Source organism: Emydura macquarii, unplaced genomic scaffold (assembly GCF_026122565.2).
Source record: "Emydura macquarii macquarii isolate MOO-44397 ecotype Brisbane River unplaced genomic scaffold, CSIRO-AGI_Emac_v2 contig_1790, whole genome shotgun sequence".
Lineage (NCBI taxonomy): Eukaryota > Metazoa > Chordata > Testudines > Chelidae > Emydura > Emydura macquarii.
This window is the reverse complement of record NW_027131927.1, coordinates 29,155,172-29,180,306: the sequence shown is the minus strand read 5'-3', so window position 1 is coordinate 29,180,306 and position 25,135 is coordinate 29,155,172. Positions and strand designations below refer to the sequence as shown.

General features: G+C 40.4%; 1 protein-coding gene across 1 annotated transcript in view; it reads left to right on the top strand.

Annotated features, from left to right (window-relative positions):
• Positions 1-1,186: 1,186 nt before the first annotated feature.
• UNC5C (unc-5 netrin receptor C) overlaps positions 1,187-25,135 on the top strand; it is a 326,895-nt gene continuing 302,946 nt past the window's right edge. Inside the window, exon 1 of the mRNA XM_067557393.1 lies at positions 1,187-1,310. Within this exon, the coding sequence (XP_067413494.1) occupies positions 1,187-1,310 (124 nt within the window). The remainder of the gene's footprint in view (positions 1,311-25,135) is intronic.

The following is a 25,135-nucleotide window of genomic DNA, read 5'->3' as shown; positions in this document are numbered from 1 at the left end:
CTCCGCTCCAATGAGACAGGAGTGGCCCTGGTGATAGATGAATGGATGGATGGTTGGATAGATAGATAGATAGATTAGATATAGGTGGGTGCGCTTGCTTTATGGTGCATTTGTGCAATTCCTGTAATAAAACGAAGGGCTACTGAATGATTGTGGGATCGCAGGCTGCGGGGAGGGGGAGGGTTCCCCTTTCTCTTCCCTGGCTGGAGGCAGAACAATATTTCACTTCGTGATATTTATGGTACCTGGGTAGCACGGTGATGGGTGCACTGGAGCCAGCTCAATCGATGCCAGGCTTCTCCTGGCTGCATTCCCCCACCCGGGTGGGTGGGGTTTGTAGGGGATGGGGGTGCCTCTCTCCCCAGTCTCCTCCCGGTCAGGCAGGCTCGGCGCTGGAAGCGGTCGCGGGGCACGTCCAGTCCGGGAATCCAGGCCAGGTTTTGCCGCTGTCTCCGGGAAGGCAGAGCCTCCCCTGGGTAGAGCAATGTGCCTCAGCAAGGGCTGCCTGCGCTGCGCTCTCCTGTAGAACATTCAAAGGAGGGAGAGAGGGGGAAAGGCTCGCGCTGCCTCTGGCTCCCCCGTGCACCGGGCTAGGTGTGCGCGTGCAGCTCTCCGGGCGCTACTTTGCGCGCGCTCTTTCTCTCTCTCGCATCTGCAAATCCACGCAGTCCCCAACCGGAGTTAGGAAGATGCTGCTGCCGCCTCTTCCTCCCCTGCGAGATCCAGCAGCTCCCGCAGACTTGCTCTCAAGACTGTGAAATGACCAGTCCTCTTCACCTAGCAGCAGCAGCAGCAGCAGCAGCCTGGGCACCTGACCTTCTCCTCAGCGCAACCTTGAGCAGCCCGGGAGGGAGAAAAGGGCTCCTCTCCTCCCCTCCCCTCTCCTCTGTCTGCCTCCCGCTCTTCTGGTGCCTGGGTGCGCTGGCAAAGCTGTGAAAGCAGCACGGACTCGGGGCAGGTTCGGTTGGTGGCCACCTTTGGGGTCCCCCCCCACGCTGATAGGAGGCAGGAGGAGCAGCCCCTTGAAGCAGAAGAAGAGAGAGGGGCTCTTGAAAAGCGGCTCCCCCTCTCCTGGCCGTCTTCCCCCCTTCCCGCAAAGAAAGTGGAGTGCGGGGCTTGCTTCTTCCCGAGGACTTCAGCTGCGGCGATCGTGTGTTTTTTCCTTTGCTTCTTTCTCGACCCAGCCATGGGGAAAGGCCTGGAAAACACGGCTGCCCGATGCGGCCTGGGGCTGGGATACTTATTGCAAACGTTAGTGTTACCTGCCCTGGCTCTCCTGAGTGCCAGCAGCACCGGCTCCGCAGCGCAAGGTAAGCCCGCCGCAGGCAGCCTCTCCGCTCCCAACTCCTCCTGAGCAGCACGCTAGCGACTGTGCACCTGGGTGCCCGCTCGCCCGGGTTTCTAGCGATCTGCCCCTCTCTCCACCTTAGAGCCGGACGTGTCTGGAGGGAGAGAGAGATTTGCAGATCTAGTCAAAACAGAGATTCTCGCTCTCTCTCGAAATGCATCCAGCCAACTGAAATGACCAGGGCAGCTTTCTCTGGCAAGGAGGCATAAGGAGCTGACTCGGCTCTTACATACCTGGTCTCTACGGCTGTGTAAATTGAGGCATAGAGTGCATGTTTGTGATGGAGTGTGTGTGTGTGTGTGATACATACATTCCTCCGCACACATGCACACCCTCCTTCCTGCCCATGCTGCCGAGTAACTTAACAGGCAGGATCGGGGGGAATTGGCTTAGGTGGACGCTCGGATTCCCCCACTCTGGGAGCGGAGAGAGGGGAAGGCTGGGATTCACATGTGGTGGAGCCCTGCAGGCTACGTGCGTACGGGGGTGATGCGAGACTGAGAAGTCCGTCGTCCTGCTGGACTAGCTGGGGAGGTTCTGGTCGCATTCCTCTCTCTCCCCCTTCCCTTGGCTGACTTGTCTTTGCCGGATCTGGGGAAGATGGAGAAGGAGACAGACCCAAGATGGGTCTCCAATAAGGGGACATCTGGGCTGCGCAATCCTGGGCGGTAGGCTGTCCTCTGTGGCAGAGGGAGCGGGGGGCAGGGTAGCAGTGGCCTCTGGCTGTCGGGGGCACACATCTGGGGAGAGCAGCCCGGAGTTGGTCTGCACTTTCCACACCAACTTGGGCACTCGCGTCGCCTTGCCCCGGCCCCTTACCTCTCGTGTGTTCCCTTTGGGTGAACTGTGTGTGATGTGTCTATTGCCGCAGCTAGTGTGCCTGATGCGTAGCTTGGGTAAACAGATATTGTGATTTGTTTAATCGGAGTCGTTTGCTGGTTCAGATACCTAGTTTATTTATCCACACTTCATGTATTTTCCATTTCACACTGAAACTCAGAATACCATTTGAGCTGTTGTTTGCATCAATTTCTTTGGGCTGCAGAACAGAAAGCTTAATGAGAGCAATGAACTTCAGTGGAAACTTGGGGAGGTTAAAACCAGGCACAATCAGGAGAAAGGTGTGTGTGTGTGTGTGTTTTGTGTTTTATTTGTAAGCGTTTGCTTTCTGCTCTGACAGTGCTGGAAGGAGACCCTCTGAACCTGACTAGGATGAATGAGTTAATGAAGGAACCAGATAAAGACACATCATGTTAAAAGGGCGGTGATCGGGAGATTTGAGACCAGAACTCGGACTAGGTCTTATCACATCAAAATACAGAAAAAAGATCAATCAATGAACAAAGCAAATTCAGTAAAGACAGTCAAACAGGAAGATAAGCTGATTCATACTGGAAAGGTGGGGAGGATGGGCAGGACATCATGAATGGCAGATTAGAAGTGTTGATAGTGTTTCTTTGTATATTCCTTTAGCCATCTCTGTAAGTCTCTGATAGGCTGAGGATCCTGGGAAGTTGATCCTTTCTCCTCTCTGTGCTGAGCAGAAACAGATCCTCCTTTTATCTTTTTCTTCCCTGCCCAAAACATAATATGCCCAAAGGGAGTTAAAAAGTGTAGAGTGTAATGTAATTCTTTTTTATTTTGCGTGTTCAGTTTTCTGTGGATAAATCTGCAACTGTGTTTTTATTATAGCCTGTAGGGAACTGCAAAATGCCCTTTTCAAAACTATCATTACTTCCAACCCTTCACAGTGAATGTTTAGTTACTTCTTGAGTATACCACAAAGAGCACTGAATCTATATGTCACTAATCCTGGCTACTGCATTACAGATAATTTCTGTATAATACTATAATTCTCTCTCATACTGTGACTGCACGTAAAACTTTCCTTGTCCCTTTCTCCCCTCTAACTCCCTCTTATCCCAGGAGTTACATCAGTAATGGAAGGAATGGAAATGGGTTGCTTGTGCTGCGAAAAATTTTTTTACAATGTGGTCAATCAATGGTGGGAATTAGTTGCTCCTGTGTGTGGGTATACAGTACATAATGAAGATAAAATTTATTAAAGTATTTGAAAAAGCTGTTTGCATGGTTACCAAGAAGAAAAAATATTAGAGATTGATACATTTTTCTGTCACAGAAAAGCAATAATATATTTTCGGGATATAGATTTTATATGGGAGTGTTGGTATATTGTATGTGAAGGAATTCTTTAAAAAATGAGCTCAGTGGAGAGGTACTTGAGAGGACTCTGCAGATCTCACCCTGTATAATCACCCTGTGATTAAAATCACACTCATTTGTGGCCTTTTTGACACTACTTTACCAAAGTGCTGCTGTTTGCTCTGGGCTCCAGAGGACTCTGGTGCCCCTGGCTGACTGTCACAGATCTGAGAGCTTACTTGTTTAGGACTGAGTGAAGATATATGTGTTGTATATTATGTCTCTGTGTGTGTCTATTCTGATCAATTTCCTGTCAATACAACCGATCTCTTATTCTAGTCTTAGATTTCCTCATTTTACTGAGGCCTTGGTCTTAGCCAGCATAAGTAAAGTACATCAGAAACATGATCATAAAAAAGAAGTTACAAAAAATGTGAATGAAAAAATCTATTGGGCATCATATTGCATTTCTTTTGTGTTTTGTTGTGCCATCATTTTGTATCACTGGTTCAAGTCTGAGCCACGGCAGGTTACGTGTTATGTACACAGAGGTGTTAATGGTACTGTATGTTTGTAGACCACTATATTAGAGAGTATGTAACAGTGAATATGGTTGTAGATAAGTGTCATGAGGAGAAAGGATCCTCTTAGATGAAATTGGACAGTGTGTAGAAAGGTATTCAGCTTCTAAGCAGTCAGGACAACTATAATTCACATGACAGATGGGATAAAGAGGTGGAGGAGAAACCCCAGATTTCAGCTCTCTCTAACCTCATTTCTCATAGACATAGAGAGCCCCTTGCAATTTCAGGTTGTCACTAACATCTTACCAAACCTCGTTCTATTTTTGCTACTTCTTACATATATTCTTCATAACACAATGATGCATAACAAACACAAAACACATTGGGCCCGATTCTTCTCACACACTAGAGTAGGTGAGAGGAGGATCAGGTCACTAGACCTGAAGAAGGTATCAATGTAAACTATAAAGTGACTAGTAAATATGGTACCTGACACAGAATATAGCTGTGTTCATGCAGTGAGAGAAAGAATGGGAGAGATCACTGGCAACTTTTTCCATTGTCCGCGATAGAAAGTTTGTTACTTGACAGAGAGGAAGAATCCAGAGAATGTGGCTAGGATACATTGGTTTGGTTGGGGTTTTTTTTTTTTTTTTTTTTTTTTCGATTTCTCTTTGCATTCCTTGTTTGTTAGAACCAGACACAAAATTTGGATGCAGATCTGGATTTGGGGTCTTTCCCAGAGTTTGAGGATCTTCAGATTCAATATTTTGCTTTGGTGATCTCTATATATGTCATATTCCATTTTCTAATGATACTGTGTGACAAAGAGTGCTACAATTTAACTGTAGCCTTGTTATGAAGTTTTATTTCCATACGGGGTTGGGCAAGTTTTTCCTCCACTTTATTTAATTCTTTCATTCTTTAGCTAACATTTTAATATTAAGAATATAGAATTCTTTATTTATTTAATTCAACAAAAATATATTATCGGTTGATTTTTACTCAACCCGCAATCTGAAGTCCTTCTCTGTTTTTCTCTATTCCCCTCCACCCGTGAATACCCACACTTTGCATCTATATTGCTTTGAATTGTTTGTGTAACCAGTAACAGAAAATGGCCAAACTGCCCTTTTTCTCTGAAGTGCACATAGTCTTCTGATCTTTGCAGGACCTGGCTCCAAATCACTGATGGTTTTGATTTTGCAAAATCCAAAGCCAATTGATGATATTTTCTAAAAGAAACCTGCCCCTAGTTTTTCCCTTCGTAGTATGTAGCAGTGCTTGTCTTTTGTTTGAAGGAAATAGTCATGGCATTGTTTTAATTTTACTTGGTTCTAATACTATTTCTTCATAACTATCAAGTGCTTTTGTCCTCCCCCTCCTTCATCTTTTGAAGTAGGGTAAGGATGCCTTGGGCATTTTTGGAGCCCTCTCTCTCCTTCTCTTTCCAATGCCTCCTGGAAAATAAATCCACTAATTGAGTAATTGGTGGATTTTTCCCCCTCTCTCTAGAGATGCATATCTCTAAGTCTCAGAATGTCAGTATATACGCCATTCAGTGGAACTACTAACCAACAACAGAAGAACATACACGTCCTACTTTACTAACTTTTTTATTTTATTATCTGGAGCCATAGAAATATTTTTCTCCAGTTCTCAAGAAATCATCTGAAATACCAACAGTGTTTCAGTTAAAGGGGAACTTGCACCAGAGCCCCCAAATCAAAATACCCCTCAACACGGGAGGAGCAGGGGGCTTAGCAAACCAGACTCAAACCCTGATCAAGATTGGCCTCTATAGTGGGCCAAACCAGATAAAGAATTTGGACAATGCCTAGAACAAGAATTCAACCAACCCCAAACTTTGAGATAGGGGATGTCCAAATCTCAACCCAGATCTGAATGAACCAAATCAGGGTCTTGGCAGTAAGGGTTCGTTCTTTTATTTCCAAATGCCTGCTCTGTGTGAATAGACTGATGGGAATCTGCCATTGCACTTACCTATTTACGCCATTTATTCCACATTAAATATTTCAGAAGTTAGACTGCAGCTGCTATCATTTCAGGTATGGCGCTCAGATACCATAGTGATGAATGTTACAGACAGATTTTTGGGCTAGTAGTGATTGTGTAAGAGCTGGGCTGCAAAGTGAAGGTCAAAGGTGATACATATTAAATAGGTTTTGTTTCAGTTGTTCCTTAACAAAACAAACACACACAAAAACAAAGAGAGAAAGAGAGAAGATGTTGTTAAGCTTAATCCCCCAAACTTAATTAAATTAAAGTGATCATTTAAAAAAAAACATATAAGAGCCTTATGTGCAGATATTTGTCCTAACTCAGTATACCCTTTATTAGCAACAGCAGCAGTCTGAAAATGCTTGGTGCAGAAAAAGTGAAATATAACATGTGAATATAACCTTTTGGGGATGCACCTTTTTAATTAAATACCTAAATGCATCTTGTTGCAAAAATAGTGGAGGGGGGGAGACTTAATTATCTTGATGCATCAGTGGACCATTTTATTTGATAGTGTGGATGTAACAGTATCTGTATTAGTAAAGAAAGTGCCAAGTAGTATGTCATGGCGAAAATTCATTTATTTTAAAGTCATGGGCCCTTCCATGTTTCAATGACATTAATCATGTTGGGCCAGATTTTGCTATCCCTTACTCAGATCTTAGTACTGCAGGTAGTCTCCCAGAAATCAAAATAGCTCATTAAGGCTATTTGCTGAGTGAGTGGCAACTTAGTGAAATCACAGTAAAATCAACTGGGCCAGCTCTGGAGTAAGGCATTTCTCATTAAGAATGAGATCTTAATAATAATAATAATAATAATAATTAATAATAAATAATAACTTAATAATAAATTAATAAATAATTGAGAATAAGGAATGCAGAATCTGGCCCTTTGTTTATCAGTATTCAGTCACTAGTACCAGATTACAACAGTTATGAAAAGTATAAACACTGAGCATAACATCGTTTCTGATGTCTTTCCATCGTACCGGTATCCCTTCTTGAATTTGGTTTCCTATATAACCAAAATAGATGGGTTCATTTAATCATTCTGATGATCAGCATTCACCCTTCTTTTGTGTTTAGTCATTTTATGTGAATAATTGATCCCATGGACTTTTTAAAATCAGATTCAAAACTTTGACTTTTTACTGTATTCACTTTGTATGTGACATGAAAACTCAAACAGAAAATAGCATTAAACATGTTAAAATGGTTTTCTTCATTTAATTTTTCAAAGACTATGCTTGAAAGCAGGAGTAAAGCTATATTCCAGAATGCAGGGAAACCAGTTCCATAGCTGGTCTGGAGACCAAAAAGGAAGGAAATGTTTATTATATTTATATTTAAAAGGCATTTTCAAGTGACTATGCTGACTTTTGTACATTAGTGAAAGACTGATGTTGTGAGCAGCAGGATCTTTGGACTCCATCATAAGAGGTGCAGAGCACTCTCAATTCCCACTGATGTCAGGAGCCGTTTAGGGTGCTTAGGTCATTAGAGGATGGTTTCTAAATTTTGCATAAGGCCATTTGTGCATGTGTAAACTTCTGGGCAAATCTTTGGTTTGAAAAATTAACCTAAATGGGGAAATTTCATTCAGCATAGCAACATAGTCATCCAGTTAGCAGTAGCCCATTTTATAATGTATAACATGGTTGTTTCCTGAAATTTAATTCATTCTATATCTTTCTGGAATTCAAATGAACCTAATGCAATTTTTGAAGAATCAGGTCCGATTATCCTTTTGGAAAACAGTACAAACATGGTCTGCCAGAAAAATATTTTTTAATTATTGTAAAAAGTGAGTTGTTTCTTTACAATGGGCCAAATCATGCTTGGTTTACTCAGAAAGTCAATGGGAGGCTGATGTAAGTCAGACCAGGAGAATTTAACCCAATGTAAGGAATCAATTGTTCAAAATCTTAGATAGCTTTTTTTAATATAAAAAAGTGTTGATTCTATTCTTGACATTTGAGTACATTCATCTCTAAAATAAAGGTTTATTTAACCCTGGGTGCTCTTTCTTTAGCGTGTACTATGTTTCAGTTTAAATGTATGACTGTCACTAAAGAACAAGAGGTACATTTTATTTTTATTGTTTTTGGAATTGAGAGAAAAATGTTTTAGTTTGTCAAGTGTACACATTATTAGCCACCCAGTGGAGGTGTTCAAGTTTAGCAGGCAGCAATCTTGGCGTCAGTACTGATAAAACAGTAATTACGTTGCCTGTCATTTTCATTAGCCATTTTTGTCTTCAGTGCCTACTTGCAGTGATGAAACAGTATAAGTTTTTTAAAGTGTAAGTCAGGGATCAAATACAAGGAATAAAAGAGCAGGCAGGGTTTTTCCAGTCTACTATAACCACACTGACATAGCCACAGAATAGTGTTATACGAAGACATAGTTCAGTGCTAACAGCTTTCAAGGACTGGAGAAGAACAGTGATGTTGTGATTTACAGCATGTGCTCTGCAGAGTCCAGTCTCAAGATCAGACATCTTTTGAGCATTCCATCATAATATTGTCTGTCCAACAAGCAATCTTAAGGAAATGACATTAAACCCTTGGGATGCACATTTCATCCAAACAATGACTTAATTTGCATAATTTGCAATCAGTGTTTTGAAAGTTTTTAAAAATAAACATATATTGAAAATGAAAAGAAATATAAGGTGGAATGTGTCTAACCAATAATAACACAATTCCTTTGGTAATCTTCTGATATTATAAATACCACCTTTTCCTATGCCAAATTTAACTGGGGATCCACTTTCAATATTTATAAGTGGTGGGTGAAATCCTGAAGATTTAATAGGATTTCATCCTTTTTTAAAATTAAACATAGTCATTTTGCACAATACCCCTTGCATTTTTTTTTAAATCTTGTTATCATACTGGAATACACAGGCTACGAAATTTAAGTAAGGTAACGTGGCTGATTGTAAACTTGCAGGCAGATACACTATTTGAGGGGAATAAAATAAATCCCCAAACTCTAGCTTAGTTCAAGTCCCTGTCCTCTGGGCTGGCTCTGTTAATACAAAAAAGATTAAAAAACAAGAGCAAAGCAACTCAGAACACTTGCTAACAACCACAAGAGGCCTTTTCAGCTTTCAGCAAGCTAGGAAAAGAGAGCATGCAACCTTCCCCCTAGGTTGCCATTGCTTCTGAAGCTTGGATAGCCCTGTCCCAAATCACTCATTTTATAAGCAAGAAACATGGACAATCCTTGTAACCCATTACACATTGGCATTGAAGGAGCGCCTTTATACATTGTCACACCATTATCTAAAAATCAAAGCTGATTGAAATTTGTAATTCAAATTTTTTTTTACCAATATGGGCATTTTGTTCCCTGGGGGGGGGGGGGGGGGGGGGGGGGGGGGGCAGTGTGGCCCATGATGCAAGTTAGAGTAGTCTCAGGGATATTCTAACTTGTACCAGTTTGTAATAGCCATGTATGGACCATTACACTAGCAGGGATCAATGGAACACAGTAGTGTTCTGGCCATCTTTGCTCCTGCCTGCCATATCCCCTATACAGACATAAGAGAAATGGGTGGCGCACAGATGGCTGGCTGCTCTACACCAGTTGCATATAGTTCACACTGGAGGAACCTTTAGCTGCCTCTTTAAGGACACTTTAACACACCTTTGTGTGGCTGTAGTATGGAATGGGATCTCGCCTAATGTACATTTAACTATTTAATCCTCAGAACATCCTGCTCAGTTAGGTGAGTAGCTATAATTGTTCCCATTCTTGCAGATGGAAACACAAATGGAGAGATGTAAGGCGATTTGTCCAGAGCCATACCATGATTTTGTAGCAGAGCCAAGATTAGAACTCAGGGTTCTCGGATACATTGAAGATTGTGCTCATTGCTTCAGACAATGCTGTTTCTTATCTGACAATTTATAAGACCGTTAGCACAAAAGGAATGCCTCCTTGAAGGATATTAGATTACTTCATGAAATTTGAAATTATCTTTGCTCACTTATGGCTTATTTGTATGCATTAGTAGTGTCTAGAAAAAATTCAGGTATTAAAGCCTAAGGACAAAACAGTGTTTCATAACTCAGAAATGGGGGCTTACTAATTAATTTGATTGCCCAAAAACTGTAATAGGAACCTCAGGCCTGATTGTATTTTTACTTATATCAGTGTAACTCCACTGAAGTCAATGGAGTTACTCAGAATTTGCACAGCTCAGAATCTGGTACAGTGGAGTTACTTTGGTGAAAACGCCAGTGTAAGTGAAATTAGAATCACACCTTTCATCTTTACATTCAGTGCAATAATATTTTATCTGACTGTTTTCTGCATTTTAATCAGTCAGTTTACACTCATAAGGACCTTATTGCTGTACAAGTCATAAACACCAGGAGGTTGCCTAGGCAATTAAATCAGCATCTTTTTCTCTTGCTGAGGTAATATAATCAAGTGTAGTGCTGAGGCACTTGGAAAGGTTCAACTGACCTGGCAACAGCTGAGCATTTGCTCATTATATGGTATCTACCAATCTCCTTTCAGCCATTTTCATGAAGCAAAGTAGCTTTATTTCTTAGTCTCATACTGACTGAAAGGTTGAAATGTTAAGCTATGTGGATTAATGGTGTATCCTTTGAGAAAAGGAAAGCTTGGGTTTTTCTTGGTCCCCTGTGTGCTGGATGTGATTGTTGGAGAAATCTTGTATTTCATCAGTTATATATACAAGGGAACATGCAACTAACCCTTCAGAGATACTTCAGATGAGATTGACTCTCTCTCAAGCTAGTTTGGAAACTTGTTAAAACTAATAGTAGTTCCAAAGATGTTTCTTTGCTTGCATCGGGTACATTTCATGAACGGAAATGAACAGTGGACACTCTGGGAACGTACTTAGCACAAAGATTCTTTGAGAACAATAGATCTACCATAAATTTGCTGAAATGGTTGTGGGTAGACGATAAATTGCACTCTTATGAAATGTTTCATATATTTATTATTTTTTAAAATGCATGGTTTATATTTGCCCAGTTCCAATATATATGTTTCTGTTGGAAAGTTTACAGTTTGAAGGAAAATAATGTAATACCACTGAATGAGGTTAACTGCAGTTCAGTCTTGCAAAATCTAAGGAACAAATAATTTGGACACAGAAATGTCAGTATAACAAATGGGCCTTATTCTGTTCTCAGTTTCACTATCCTTATATTGGTGTAATTACACTTACTACAGTGGGGTTATTCCTAATTTACCCCAGTGTAAGTGAGACTATAATCATGTCCAAGTCTCAGTATGAATTAGTCTAGTTTTTCTTTGTAAATTTAACTTACAGTTTTGCCAGTTGTGCTTTGAATTGGTACAGATGCATTTTTCTCTTCCCTCTTAACAACATTAATAGTGATTTTCTGTCAGCCTTATTACTGCCATTTTACAAATAATGAGCTACCAGGAATAGCGATAAGTAGCCACAACTTAAGCAAATCACAATACCACAAAGGTGTCCAAAATGAATTCTGAGGGTCCTGTGCAGTCAGCAGTGCTATAATGAAGCATACAGCTCCTCTTTCTTGTTCTCCAGGGCGAGGGCAAAACTCATTACTCATAGGTTTTTATTGCCAGTTAACTCAAACAAGCTATTTCTATTAATCTGTTACAGAAGATTCAGGTCCAAGAAAATGTGGCGGGTGTGTAGAGTAATTAAAATACATGTAAATAGACGTGGAATGAGATCGGACCCTCAGGCAAGTTGCCAGTATCATTCTTGGTGTCTCATGATTTGGAAACCATGGTAATAAACCCTCCTAGTCCCCTTTGTTGAAACCCTTTTTCTGTTAGCGAAGTGACTGAGTCTTCATGTTGTTCTGTAAACCTCCATCACTTCAATTCAGAAATAGCTGTCTGCCCACACATGTGGTCGGGATGCATTAAATAGAGAAGAACGTGATCTTCCATTCATGCAATGGGCTCAGTATCTTATTCTGTTGGCGCAGAACCTGCCTGGGTAGTTAGTGTTCCTCAAGATGGGATTTTTGGACAAATATGTGCCCTGGTTTGTTCCAAGCCATCATTCTTCTGACAAACTTTTTTAATGTCTCCAGACTGCTGCTTTCTGCCTCTTCACCAGTTCCTGAAGGCTAGAGTAACATCTTTAGCCTCTAGTTCAACTAAAACTGAGCTGCATGGCTGTCTTTGTATTCTTCACTGCTGAATGGAAATGGAATTAGGGTTCTATTTGGCCTATTTTCTTAATTAAATTAACTATGATCAGAGTGCTAAAAAGTAAGCCAGTTGTTGAAGGTCAGTTGGGATACTGATTAAGTTACATTCCCTACCCTGAGACAGCCAGTGTTTAGAAAGGAAGCCTTTGGTACTTTTTCCTTGGGAATATTAGGTCAGATCTCCATCTGGTGAAAATTAGTGGAGTTCCATTGACTTCATTGCCAATTTACATCAGCTGATGATCTGGTAATATGAATGCAGTCATGATACTCTATATTGGAACTGAGTTATGATAGTTAGTTTGTACAGTGAGGTGCATTATGCAATGAGTTGCTCATATGGGACCAACTTCTTCAGTCCTTGGTTGCTACTCAGGCAAAATATCCATTGAAGTACATGGTGCTATGTTTCAATATGGATTGTAACAGGACTGGAGGATTTTGTCCAGGTTGAGGCTCTGTTCTCCTAACATGCATTGATAAATACATTGGATGAATGTGTACGTTTACTTGTTACAACAGCAGCTCTTAACCCTGTGGCTCGCGAGCCACGTGGGGCTTTGCAGTTCTGTATTTTATACTCTCTTCCTGGATTTGAACTAGGTTTCACAGAGCATCCTGTACTAAGTGGAGAGAGACCCCCGGGGGAAAAATGGAGACTCAGAGAGACTATGCTCTTAGAGTGTGAGTCTGCAACATATAGGACAAGATGTGTCCAAGCTGGTGAAAGGCTTTGAATGGTAGGCCTTTCACTGAGCCCTAAATACCCCTGTTCCTATTGTGGATTTATGGATATAATCATAGTAACTCTAAGATACTTGTTGCATATATTTTGGTTTTCTTAATTAGTACAATTCATCCCCATGCAGACGATCAACACAAAGCATATGCACCACTTAAATCTTTGAAATAGGGCAAAAGGGAGCTGAAGTGATGTATAGGACTTGGGCTGGCCCTCTGTACTGGTAGTATTTCACCCAATAAGTTGAATCATTTTGTGCCTCTCTCTCTGCCTCTGATTCATAGTGAAGTGGCTCTTCAGCTGCTAAAAGATTAATTTAATTGTTTCACGTTAAAAATTAGTGGCCAAATTCTGCTGCTAGTTACTCAGTATCTCCTTTCATGTCTGTGGAGTTACTTCAGATTGGCACCCTAATATGAGATGGCAGAATCTGTCCAACTCAATGTACATAGCCACATAAATATATATTACATATAACTGATGTAATGACTTCCTTTCCGAGCAATCAGCAGGCTTTGAACCCCAGACCTTCAGCACTAAAAGCATGGGCCTCTGGAATTTGAGCTAAAAGAATGACCCCAGTAGCTGGTATCAATAGTAGGCTATTATCCTTTATTGGCCCATTTGCTAGCATGCAATATGACAAACACTTTTCATGTGCACTGTAAAAGACAGAAACTGTTTTGCTTTTGCTAGTTTCTGTTCATTCCCTGCCCTGCAATATTTCCCTATAGATCTTATTTTCTCAGAACAAAATAAATGTGTAAATGTATAATGAACATATCAATTGGATGAAACCTTTCAGCTGCAAAAAGCAGTGCTAATTTATTTACTTTCTTCATAAACATTTTTGTGGTTTGTAGTCTCCAAGGGAAAGTCTTAAATTTGCATTTATAAAAAATCAGATGATGAAAACTGAATTAAAATGACTGAGTGACATTGCATGGACTATTCATCTGCTACATCTTGCTGATGAGCTTAGTCTATGAATATTTAGTTTTCATTAAAAAAGTTCTCACTTAGAAAAGCATTTGATACAACATTTGGACCAAATCCTGTTCTCTTTACTCGTCCACCTAGCTGTACACACTTCCATGGGACTTAGTTGCTTAAGTAAGGAAAGCAGGATTTGGTCTTCAAAGACAAAAGTTTTACCACCAGCAGCAGAAATGTAGAAAATGTATTTTGCTGGCTGAGACTGGGTTAAGGTTAATAAATTGGTTTTAAAGATAACAGCAGATTCCAGCCTCCTTGGATTTGTTTTGCATTCAGTGACAGTCACTAAATCAGAGGAAGGAATGTTCAAACAACACACTTCAGGAAAAGTGATTTTTACAAAAAGGGTCCATTCCTGCTAATAGCCAGTAACTGCACATAACCCCACTGACATTAAAAGTCCATTAGCTAAGCCCAGTTTAAACAGCAGCTGATGCTATGTCAGCTAAATGTACATTAGAATTTTTCATGTAATGCAGCAATAGCACTTCTGTAATTTTTCTAAAACTATGTACATTAAGGAAAGCAAATGCCATCTGATAGTAATAAGATGCAGAGCTCATATTAAAGTGGTGAAGAAGTTATAATCAAACTAAAGTAACCATCTGGTTACATTAATTAGAAACATAAAATGGTAACAAGAAAAACCAAGGGTAACAGGTTTGAGAATTAAAGTTAAATCAATACTGTTTGGAAAAGTTTAGGAAATGTGCTTCTGAAATCAGCACAAGTGCCACAAAGGTGCGTATGAGTTTGTTTTTGCTCATTAAACATACTGTGCCCTAGTTCAAGAAAATCTTCCATTGAAGTCAATGGGAGATTTTTCTTGAACAAGGAGCATTGAATTGGATTCCAAGCAAAAAAAGGTCTCCTGGTGTGTATGAAATATGTCTGATTGCTATAGTTTGAAAGCATTTGAACCTTTCAAGATGCAGTGTTTGTGTTAGAATGATCTTAAATTGTAGTTAATCATTATTAAAGCAATTAATATATGCCCCTGCTTAAGCAGCTGGCAAAAGTTTATTGAGAAATATGTTGTAGAAATGCTTGATGCATGTTTGCTAAGAGGAAAATTAAAATTATAAATGACAATGTAATGAAAATTAAAGTGTTCTCTACAAAGCTTATTACTCATCTTTAAAACCAACCACAACCACCGTGAGATCACAAAGCCCGCTAAAGTCCAAAGACATTAGTGCCCAAATTATACTGGCGCCCAACCCAATTTTGATAGGTCATTTTAAATTTTCCTGTGAAAATAGATAATTGTGCTACAACTATAATGCCATTGTGGAGACAGACTGAGGGTTGTTTAGTAAGCTAATGTGAGAGCTGGGAACAGAGCAGTAATTAATCACTTTCGGTCACATTCACAACTACTGTGAAGTATTACTATAACCTCCTCCTCCCCGTTTTCTATTATCAGTCCATTAGTGAAACCCTGTACAAGTACCAACAAGAGTAGAGTTGTCCTTAAATGTATGACATACCCTTGGCAAAAGCCCTGCATATATGTTCACAGTGATCACTTAAATTCTTAACACACTGTATTAGAATGCAAACTTCTTTACTCTTCCTTTCATTGGCCTAGCTTTCTTTTTTATTTTCCAAATTTGAAGGCGTTTTCATCAATATTGTGACCAGAACAGAGCATGTGTTAGTGAACCACAGAATTTAAGGAGGGTAATTTAATTGCATTTTTTCCCTTCTGGAAATGAACATGTAAACATATTACAGCACTAGAGCCTGTTTTTAATTATAAGCAGTGACTTTTTCATGTTGACAGATATTCACATGGAAACCTTTATTGAATCTGAGAGGAGACCTTTTTGCCATCATTAGTTCTTGCTGCTTAGTGCTTTTATCAAGTACAGTAAAATACCATTTGTAATTAATTCTGAGCTTACATGGACATATTTAATATAATTACCAAACAAAATCCTGTTTACTAAGATATTGCTTGAGAAACCTGTCTGAATAATCTGGTCTCTGGCACACATAAACCAGACACTAATAACAGCTGTAAATATTTTGCAATATAGTTAGGGAGCTTTGATTTTAATTCTAAACCCACTTTAGGATTTTAGGGATAAGGCATAAGTCAGAAGTGACTTGTCCCATGTTTTGCCTTGTCTTTTGAACAATTTCTTCTATAAGAGAATATAAAAAAATCATTATTGTATTTCATTACAAAAGTAAATATGTACACATTTATGAGCTGGGAGAATTATGGGATTGAATTATGTTAGCGCTAACAAGATGATGCTATTCAGATTGGATCTGGACAATTGCTGCATTATAGTCATGAATTTTTTTCATAGCAATATGCATTGCAATGCCAATACACTTTGTCTTTCTGAAGGTTTTACTATATTTGTCTCTTTGTCTGAGTATTTGTATATTATGTATGGAGGAAGATTTGCCTGAAATGTATACGTAAAACTCTGTTAAGTGAAACTGACTGTGCAGCTAGTTCAAGACTCCAGCAAGCCATGCAAACTTTTGATGACCACAAACCAGCTCCTGAGCAGAGTTTACATGACAATAACGCACACACATAATCTACTGGACTGTACAAACTGCCATGCTCAGGACCAACCTACTTGAGGAATTTTAGGCCTGGTGCTAACTATGAAGAGGAGGAAAGGACTTGTAGCCATTCCACAGCTGAGGTTATATTATTACATGATGCTAGCGAACTCATCTTTATGAACCCTCCCTTGCATTACTCATGGCCCACTTGCCTCACAGTCCCCTTTCATCCCCCAAAACAAAAAAACAAAAAACCAACTTATCTTGTGGGGGATTGGAGGAGGTCAGTGAGGAGGTCTTTGCTCCTCCTGCTCCTTCCATTCCCCCAAGATTGCGAGGGGATGGGTGTAGACTCTTTGGCCTGTTCAGATCCCAGGATTACAGACCTATGTTGGAAATGTCAGCTTGGGACTGAGATCATTGGGTCATATGGCCAGTCTGCCCCACGTCAGGACACTGGGAGGTTCTGCACATGCACGATGCATCTTCTGATGTCATCACTATGGAACTGACTGACACGTAGGATGGCTGGACTTGGAGAGGTCTGTTATTAGGGGTGGCCTTAGTTTCTGCAGTTACAGAACCAAGTGGGCCATGTAACTCTAAAGACTGTCACTTTGTAGAAGCCACTGAATGTACAATTTATCCTAATAATAATAATGAATAATTAATAAATGTTTCTTTTTATTATTCAGTTGATGAAAAATGTGGATTTGCACCAGCTGAAGATTTGACCCCGTAACACAATAAGGTTTCAGTGTGATTGTGTTAAAAGTGGATAGATTTTTATCTAATTTTTTTTGCCCCCAAAAAATCTCCCTGAGTGTAGGAATTCTTTTTTTCCTTTTTTTTTTTTTTTAAAAAGGAACAGATGTACCAAAGCACACTAGATAGGAATCCAGCATTAATAAACAGATTCTTTGTCACTAAACAATAATGAAAAAACTTCTCTATCTTTATAAGATCTTGTCCAAGATAAAAGGACCCAAAGAAAAGACATGCATCTAAAACAGCAATTATAGGGTAAAATGATTTTTTATGGCTAGTAATTGTTTTTTTATATTTTAACAATAGTTCAGTTTGCAGAGATTTTCTTTGAAAGTTTTATTAAGCCAATCATCCCCAAACAACAGCAAATCCTAATAATTAAAATGAAAAGGGTAAACATCAGCACTGCCCTCACTGACTAGGACTAGTTGCTCTTAAGAAAGCATCCTATTATGATAAAAAAGTGAGATTAACTTTTCCAGGCAGGTCTCCTCTTTTTAGCTATGGAAATGATGAATAGCTTTTGATCATTTTATAGAAATGAATTATTTAAAAAATAAAGTTATATCTCCCCACCCCCCCGTTTTCCTGAACTAGACTGTGGAAAAAAGCAAATAAACAAGCAATACCTTGTCAGCTTAGTGGTTTAAAAACCTATTTAGAAATAGTGAAAAAAGTTTATTTCTCTCAGGAACCAGAGATTTCTAAGGTATTACACTACTTCTTTTATTTTTCTTTCCCTGTGAAACAAATTAGACAGTGTTGGACATACAGACAAGAAAAATCTATTTCTGAATACAAATTATATAGTAAACAGAAAATTCTTTCTCCTCTAATTGGCGATTGCCTGGAAATTTTGGTTAGGAGTGAACCTATTTACTGGAGTTGGTTTGTGGGGTTTTTGATCCTCAGACTAAATAAAATGTCACCTTGGGAATAGTCTAGTATATATTTGATAGATGATTCTAACTCATGAATCAGACAAAAAAGCACTTAGGCAGCCTTTTTAAGGACACTGAAACATGTTATGGATTATGCTACTTCAAGCAACAAAGGGTAGATTATAAAGTAACTGCTCCTTTTTGTTAAGAATCCAGTAAACACAAAGCTAACTTGTCCTGCGTAATTACCACAGAAATTGTGCAATGTTCTGTTATTGGTAGTTGTAATCAGGTAGACTGAATCTTGCTGTGAGGGGGCCCATCCTCAGTCTAGCAGAGAGGAGGCTATCAAGATCTTCTGTGTTCAGCCAGCACTAACCAGGTGCACCTGTAAAGCTTGCTCTGCCTGGAGGGGGGGAATTTTAGAAGCGGAAAGCATGCCCCCTGAAGGGACAATGAACAGAAAGACGACTGCTCTGCCTCAGAGACTGCTGGCCACAGGGACAAATCAGTAAAGAGGAAGACAGTTATAGACCTTGCCACCTCTGAGATCACACAGGCCTGTATGAAGCAGAGTGACCCAAAAGGAGGGGCTGGAGGCAAAGCCTAACTCTGATTAAAGACACTATACCCGCTGATAAGCCAAACCCCAAAAGTGTGACCAAAAAGACTGCCTTTCTTCTTTCTTTGATTCCCCCACCTGGGGGGAAGGAGAGAAAAAAGGAACTTTTTGTTTGTTTGGAGAACCCCTAGTGTGCTACACATGTGGGAAGGACATTGTAAACAGCTGAAATCGTGGATTAGAGGGGACTCAGGAGAGCCCCCAACCCACCACAAGCAGTGGAGAACACAGGCATAGCTACACCTTGTACAAGGGTTTAAACAAAAAAAAGTCATAGAGGATAGAGTTCAGCATCTCTGAGCAAGATGGAATCGGAGAGGTGGTATAAGTGGCTGGTGGAGATGCAGCAGCAGCAAGCTACTCAGTAACAGCAGTTCCAGCAGCAATTGCTGCAGTAGTGGACCACAGAACAGCAAATTGTGTTTCATGCAGGAACAGAGAAATGACCCTACGCTGAGCTTTGCATATGAACAACCGGTCTCCGTAAATGGGGACGTAACAGAGCCTCAGCGGGGTGAGCAGTATCTACGCTTGTGCTCAAGAAAGAGCACCTGTATCGAATGAAAAGGGATCAACAAACCAAGATAGTGACAGCCCAGCTGCTGGTGCTGCACAAGTACTACCAGACTGTATTGCAGCTCGGGTACAACATCTCATGTGCTGGACACCTGGGACAAGAGAAGACATTGTCCTGGGTATTAGCCCAATTAGCACGCATCGGGACGTGAGAGAATATTGTTCTTCCTGCTTGGAAAATCTGATGCTATGTGAAAATGCAAAGAAGCTTTTAGATAACTGAAAATGCAACTATGCCAGGTGCCTGTGCTCTTTAGTCCCAGTTTTTCCCATGAATTCGTACTGCACACCGATGCCTTGGACGTCGGACTCAGCACTGTGCTTTCACAAGACTTCAGAGGAGAAGAACATTCAATTCTATACCTGAGTTGGAAGCTATTCCCTAGAGAGAAGGTCTACTCAGTTATTGAAAAGGAGGCACTGGAGATCATACAGGCCATGGCATTACCTGTTGGGTAGCCCCTTCTCCTTGATCACGGATCACCTGCCCCTACGCTGGCTTCATACCATGAAAGACACAAGCCCACATACACTGCAACAGCACTTTGCGTTACAGCTCTATAATTTCAGAGTGCAGCACCAGGAGAGAAAGGACCGTGCTAATGTTGATTTCTTTTCACAGGAATTTTGAGATGAAGATGACCCGCCCCAGGACTGCCTTTCCAATGTGAGGGGTGGGGTATGAGAGAGGACACGCCCTCACTAGTGGAGAGGAAGCTTATGAGGTCTTCTGAGCTTAGCTAGCACTATGCAGGTGCACCTGTAAGTCTTGCTCTGCATGGAAGGTGAAGCTTAGAAAAGGAAAGCCTGCCCCAGAAAGGGGAGGTGAACAGGAAGAAGACTGCTCTACCTTAGAGACTACTGGCCACAGCGACAGATCAGCAAAGAAGAAGACAGTCACTGACCTTGCCACGCCTGAGACTGCATAGAGTAGATATAAGGTGGGCTGACCCAAAAGGAGGGGCTGGAGGAAGACCCTAATCTTGATGAAAGTCTTGTTGATAAGCCAAACCCCAAAGGATGACCAAAAAGACTACCTAAGAGACAAGCTACCTTTTTCTTTCTTTTATTTTACTCTGATTCCCCCCTCTCTCTCTGGGAAATGAGAGCAAAAAGGACTTTTTGTTTGTTTTGTTTGGAGAACCCTTTGTGTGCTACAGATGGGGGAAGGACATTGTAAACAACTCAAGTCCTGGTCTGGTGGGAACTCAAGGGAGTCCCCAACCCACCACACTTGCGTTGACATAAAACAGAGGAAGTGGTTAGGAGACAGGCCTGTAATTATCATCAGCAGGTGCCCATAATGGAATAACAGAAAGATGTTTGAAGAGACAAATATTGCTTTAGGAAAGACTTCAAAACTGTCAGGCCAGACCAAAAGACAGCTAAATGAAAACTGGGTGGATGGAGAAAGGGGGAAGAGAGATTTCTTTGAAAGCCAAAGAAAAAGGCAAATTAGTTTAAGTAGACTTTTGGAAAGTGCTTCATTTATAGTTTTTCTTCACTGGAGTTTTTTGCAAGTGTTTGAAAACTGATTGTTATCGTTGAAATTACTATACATTGATGAAACAAATAAAATAAAGAAACTTAAAAAAAAAAAAACAGGAAGAGAAAAGGTTAGCGTTGACCAAAGATTCTTTGTTGATTTATTTTATATGTGCCTGATCCTGCAACATTTTCTCATGTTGGGATTCCTTATTTACATGAGTAATCTTCTTGAAGTCAAAGGGACTCCTGGAGCGAAAAAATATTACTCTCAGAAGTAAGGATTTGCAGGATTGGGCCCATCTTTGCAGTGGAATTGTCTAGATTTAAAAAATTCTTTATTAACTTTGAACACAAGAGGAAGCTGTAGAACTAAAAGAAAATATGTGGGAAGAGTCCTGCAAGCCTTCTGAACAAAGAACTCACATCTATGAGATGGGATGGGATTTTGTTACTGTGAAAGACAGACAGATAGATATCAGTCAGAGCCTTTGTTCAATATTTAACATAGCAGTGGGGGCAAAGAGGAATCAAAGATCATTTTTATATTGATGCATAAAGAATTTTATTGATTCCCTTTTATTAGGCATTAATGAAATCTATAGAAGCCTAACAAGATTGTATAGTCAAGTTTGGCAGAATTGCTAGTCCTTTTCACATGTGCAAAAAATAAAATGCAAAGTTCCATTTTGGCTGTTTAAATTGTGTGGGAGTAAGTGAATTTCATGGAAATGAACACCTCTTAGTAGAGAAAAAGGGCAAGATATATTTATATGACCCCATTAATACCAAAATGTGCTTAGCAGAGATTTTTTTAATACTTTATTTTCCTGCCTAATGGCACCATATATTTATCACTATGAAAACAAGCAAAGAAGTCAATCATTCATTACGCTTCTGTATTCACAATGGTAGTATGTCAAGATCTTGTCCTACTTAAAAAGAACATGCAGGATTTATTCTGGAAATGTACCAATGTGGGCCAAACCTTTGCAATATATGAATCTGAGATCAACTTTACAAAGTTCAAATAAACTGTAGTCACATTTGACCCAGTACACTATGCTAGCAGAGAAAGAAATTGAAAGAATTGGTGAGTCGAAGAGCTGTGTGGAATGAACACTGAATTTGTCAAATTTGGTTATAAGGAAACACTAAAAATAATTGCACAATAAAATTTGGGCAGAATTTGCAACACTTTATATCCTCCTAAATTACTTTCTTATATGTCTTTTTCCGACTATGTCTTAAACTAATGAGAGCCATGTGAAATTTTTACAGCAAAACTCAATACTATGTGAAACTTACTTGATCCTGTTTTCGGGTTCCATGACAAACTCAGACCGCATTCATTAGAAGTTTACTAAGCTTCACCAACATTTTGAGTGAATGTGATTGGATCTATGGTGCATTTTTATCTACGGAAGTCAAAGCTGTTCACAAAGGTGGGCAAGTATCATCACCCCCATTTTACAGATGGGAAAAACTGGGGAGTGCACAGGCAGGGCTTGGGAATGATCAGAGTCTTGCAAGGAAAGAGAAAGGGCTGGTATATCTTACTTCCAGTCTAATCTGAGGAGGAACCAGGGGCCAGGTTGTGATTCTGAGTCACAATCTTCAGCTCTGGACTGCTTTTGGAACAGCACAACTAAGGGCTCATGGTATCTCCACAGTCCAGCCCTTTCTGACTTGTCAAAGCTCATGCAGTGAGTAAGTCAGTGGCACTGTCAGAAGTAGAGCTCAGGTCTCCTGACACCCAATCTTTTGCCTTGTCCATTCGAATGAGAGCTAACACTGGCTGGCCCTAGAAATTACAGGGAAGGCATACAGTTTATACAGCTCTGCCAACCAATTTTAGTACTGATCTGCTATTTTTTTGCCAGTAGCGTGCATCTTTCTCCAGCATAGGCTTCTGTATTAGTTTGTGTGATTGTTTTGGTAATGAGAAAGCTAGTCACTCATTTTCCTTGTGACACCAGCCTAATTTTACCCATTATCTAAGTAAGAATAACCTCTCATCTCTTCTTTCTCCAACTGGATTGGAAGCCCCTCTCAGAGCCCTAAAAAAGCCCACCATTTTTTTCTGTCTTAAGGTCTTGTCTACACTGGCATTTTAGCATCAGAATAGTTACCTCATCATAACTGCACTAGTGCAATTCTCTAGTTTTGCTGCATGAGTATAAACCATAACTTGCACTGCTAAAATATATTCTGTTTTAAAATTAGGGCACACGGCATCAGTTCAAGTCATGGTTCATACTAGTGCAGTGCCATCTACATTAGGGATTTGAACGTAGTTTCAAAGCATGGCGTACAAAAGGGTGGGCAAGCAGGACACGGGCCCCACAATAAAATTGGCAGCGGGGCACAGAGCTCTTCCGGCCCCCGGGGCCTTGGCATGGAGGTCATGCGCTCCTCTGGTCCCCAGGACGCTGGCAGGAACTGACAGTTTGTCCAGCCACAGGGGCTCCGTGGAGGGGCATAGAATGTGCTCCCCAAAAGCACAGCAATTTAAATTCCTGCCCACACCCCTGTTTCAAAGTGGGATAAACTGTACTGGTGCAAGTCATGATCTACACTGGTGCAGCACTCTGCCCTAAAGGTTTGCACCACTGCAGCTGCCTTGGTATAGTTACACAAGTGACTTAAATTCCCCCATCCCCCAGTGTAAACAAGGCATTACTCTTTCTGACTTCACCCATGTGTCAGGTCAGCTGTCTTTCTAGCTAAAGTTGAGGAAGACTGAATGGGTTCCCTCTGTAGCTTGTCAGTGTTGCTTTTGACTTACCTAGAAGGGTCATTACATAGCAGTGCAAGGCATTATATTTGCCTTTTCCTTCCTGTCCAGAGACTGAAAGGTGCCCCCATGCTAGGGTGACCAGATAGCAAGTGTAAAAAATCAGGACAGAGTGTGTGGGTTAACAGACACTTATATAAGAAAAAGCCCCAGATATCGGGACTGTCCCTATAAAATTGGAACATCTGGTCACCCTACCCATGCCCCCTGACCCAGGAATGAAGGACAAAACCCACTCCAGTGCTCCAGTCCCCTCTATCTCTAGATCACTTGGCTATGCAGAGATGTGTTCTAACAATACAGAAGTAGTCCCCAATCCAGAGCTTACTGTTTTAATAGCTACCATGAAGTTCAGGCTAGACATTACTGCATCTCTCAATTACCAACTCTACATTTGTCGGATGGTTACAGATCAGTTCTCTCTCTCTTTATTTTAAATAGTTTTAATATTTGTTTGGATTTTGAGTAATGGTCACCTTGGTGCACTGGTGTTTATAAAATGATGTCAAGGCTGGAAGGCAGAGGCCTGCAATGTATTAGACTCTTTTTCTCCGCTTTGTAAGATATGTCTAGAAAACCCATTGCTTGGATATCCCTGTATGGGAAAAGCTGTGAAATCAAGCTAAAGTAATCTTCTGGGCTACTGTAAGTAAATTGTAGGAATCAGCTGAATAATAAATCCAAACCCCTTTACAAGTTCTAAATTAATCAAATAAAAGGACAGGCAGATACATTTGAACATCCATCCAACCCTTGATTTTCTGAAGTATAAATAATGTAATGAATAGGAGCTGCTGCTTTTTTTGTTGTTGTTTTAATAGAACATTTTGGCTAGATTTCCTCACAGCTTTGAGATGTAGATGCATTTGTAGGTTTATTTAACTGAAAAAAAAGGGGATTTTGATGTCCCCTAATACTTAGAAGAAAGAATTAACTCGTTGCTTTCACTAAAGCTGAGCTACTGAAAACACTTCTTTATTGACCAAACCAGCATTATTTTTATTTTATTTTATTTTGAAGGTTAAAGGATGCCAAGAAGAGTTTGTGAAGATTAACAATCCTGGCATTTTACTGCTTTAAAAATGTAAATAGTAAGCCTAGTATGTGAAAAATATCTGAAATTCTCAGTACAATAGCATTCCCATGAAACCAGACATAAACACGGTTGTAAGAAAAAGAATGATAGAAAGAGAGACCAAGGGACAGGAAGCTAGAGAGATGGATGGGTGGGTGGATGAACGAATGGATTGACAGAGCTGGAGTTAAACCATCCCCCTTTGAACAAGTCATACATTTCCAGTAATTATGAGGTATACCAGAGATACGTGTGTACAGTAAGCAGACAGGTTGGTGGTGGGTGTGCAGGGCAGGAGATAGAGTGCTGAGCTATCTCAAAACTGCCCTGAAAATCCAGCTGTTAGGAGAAATCAATGGAAATAGAGCTGTTCTTAACCATCAGAGACTCACCTTC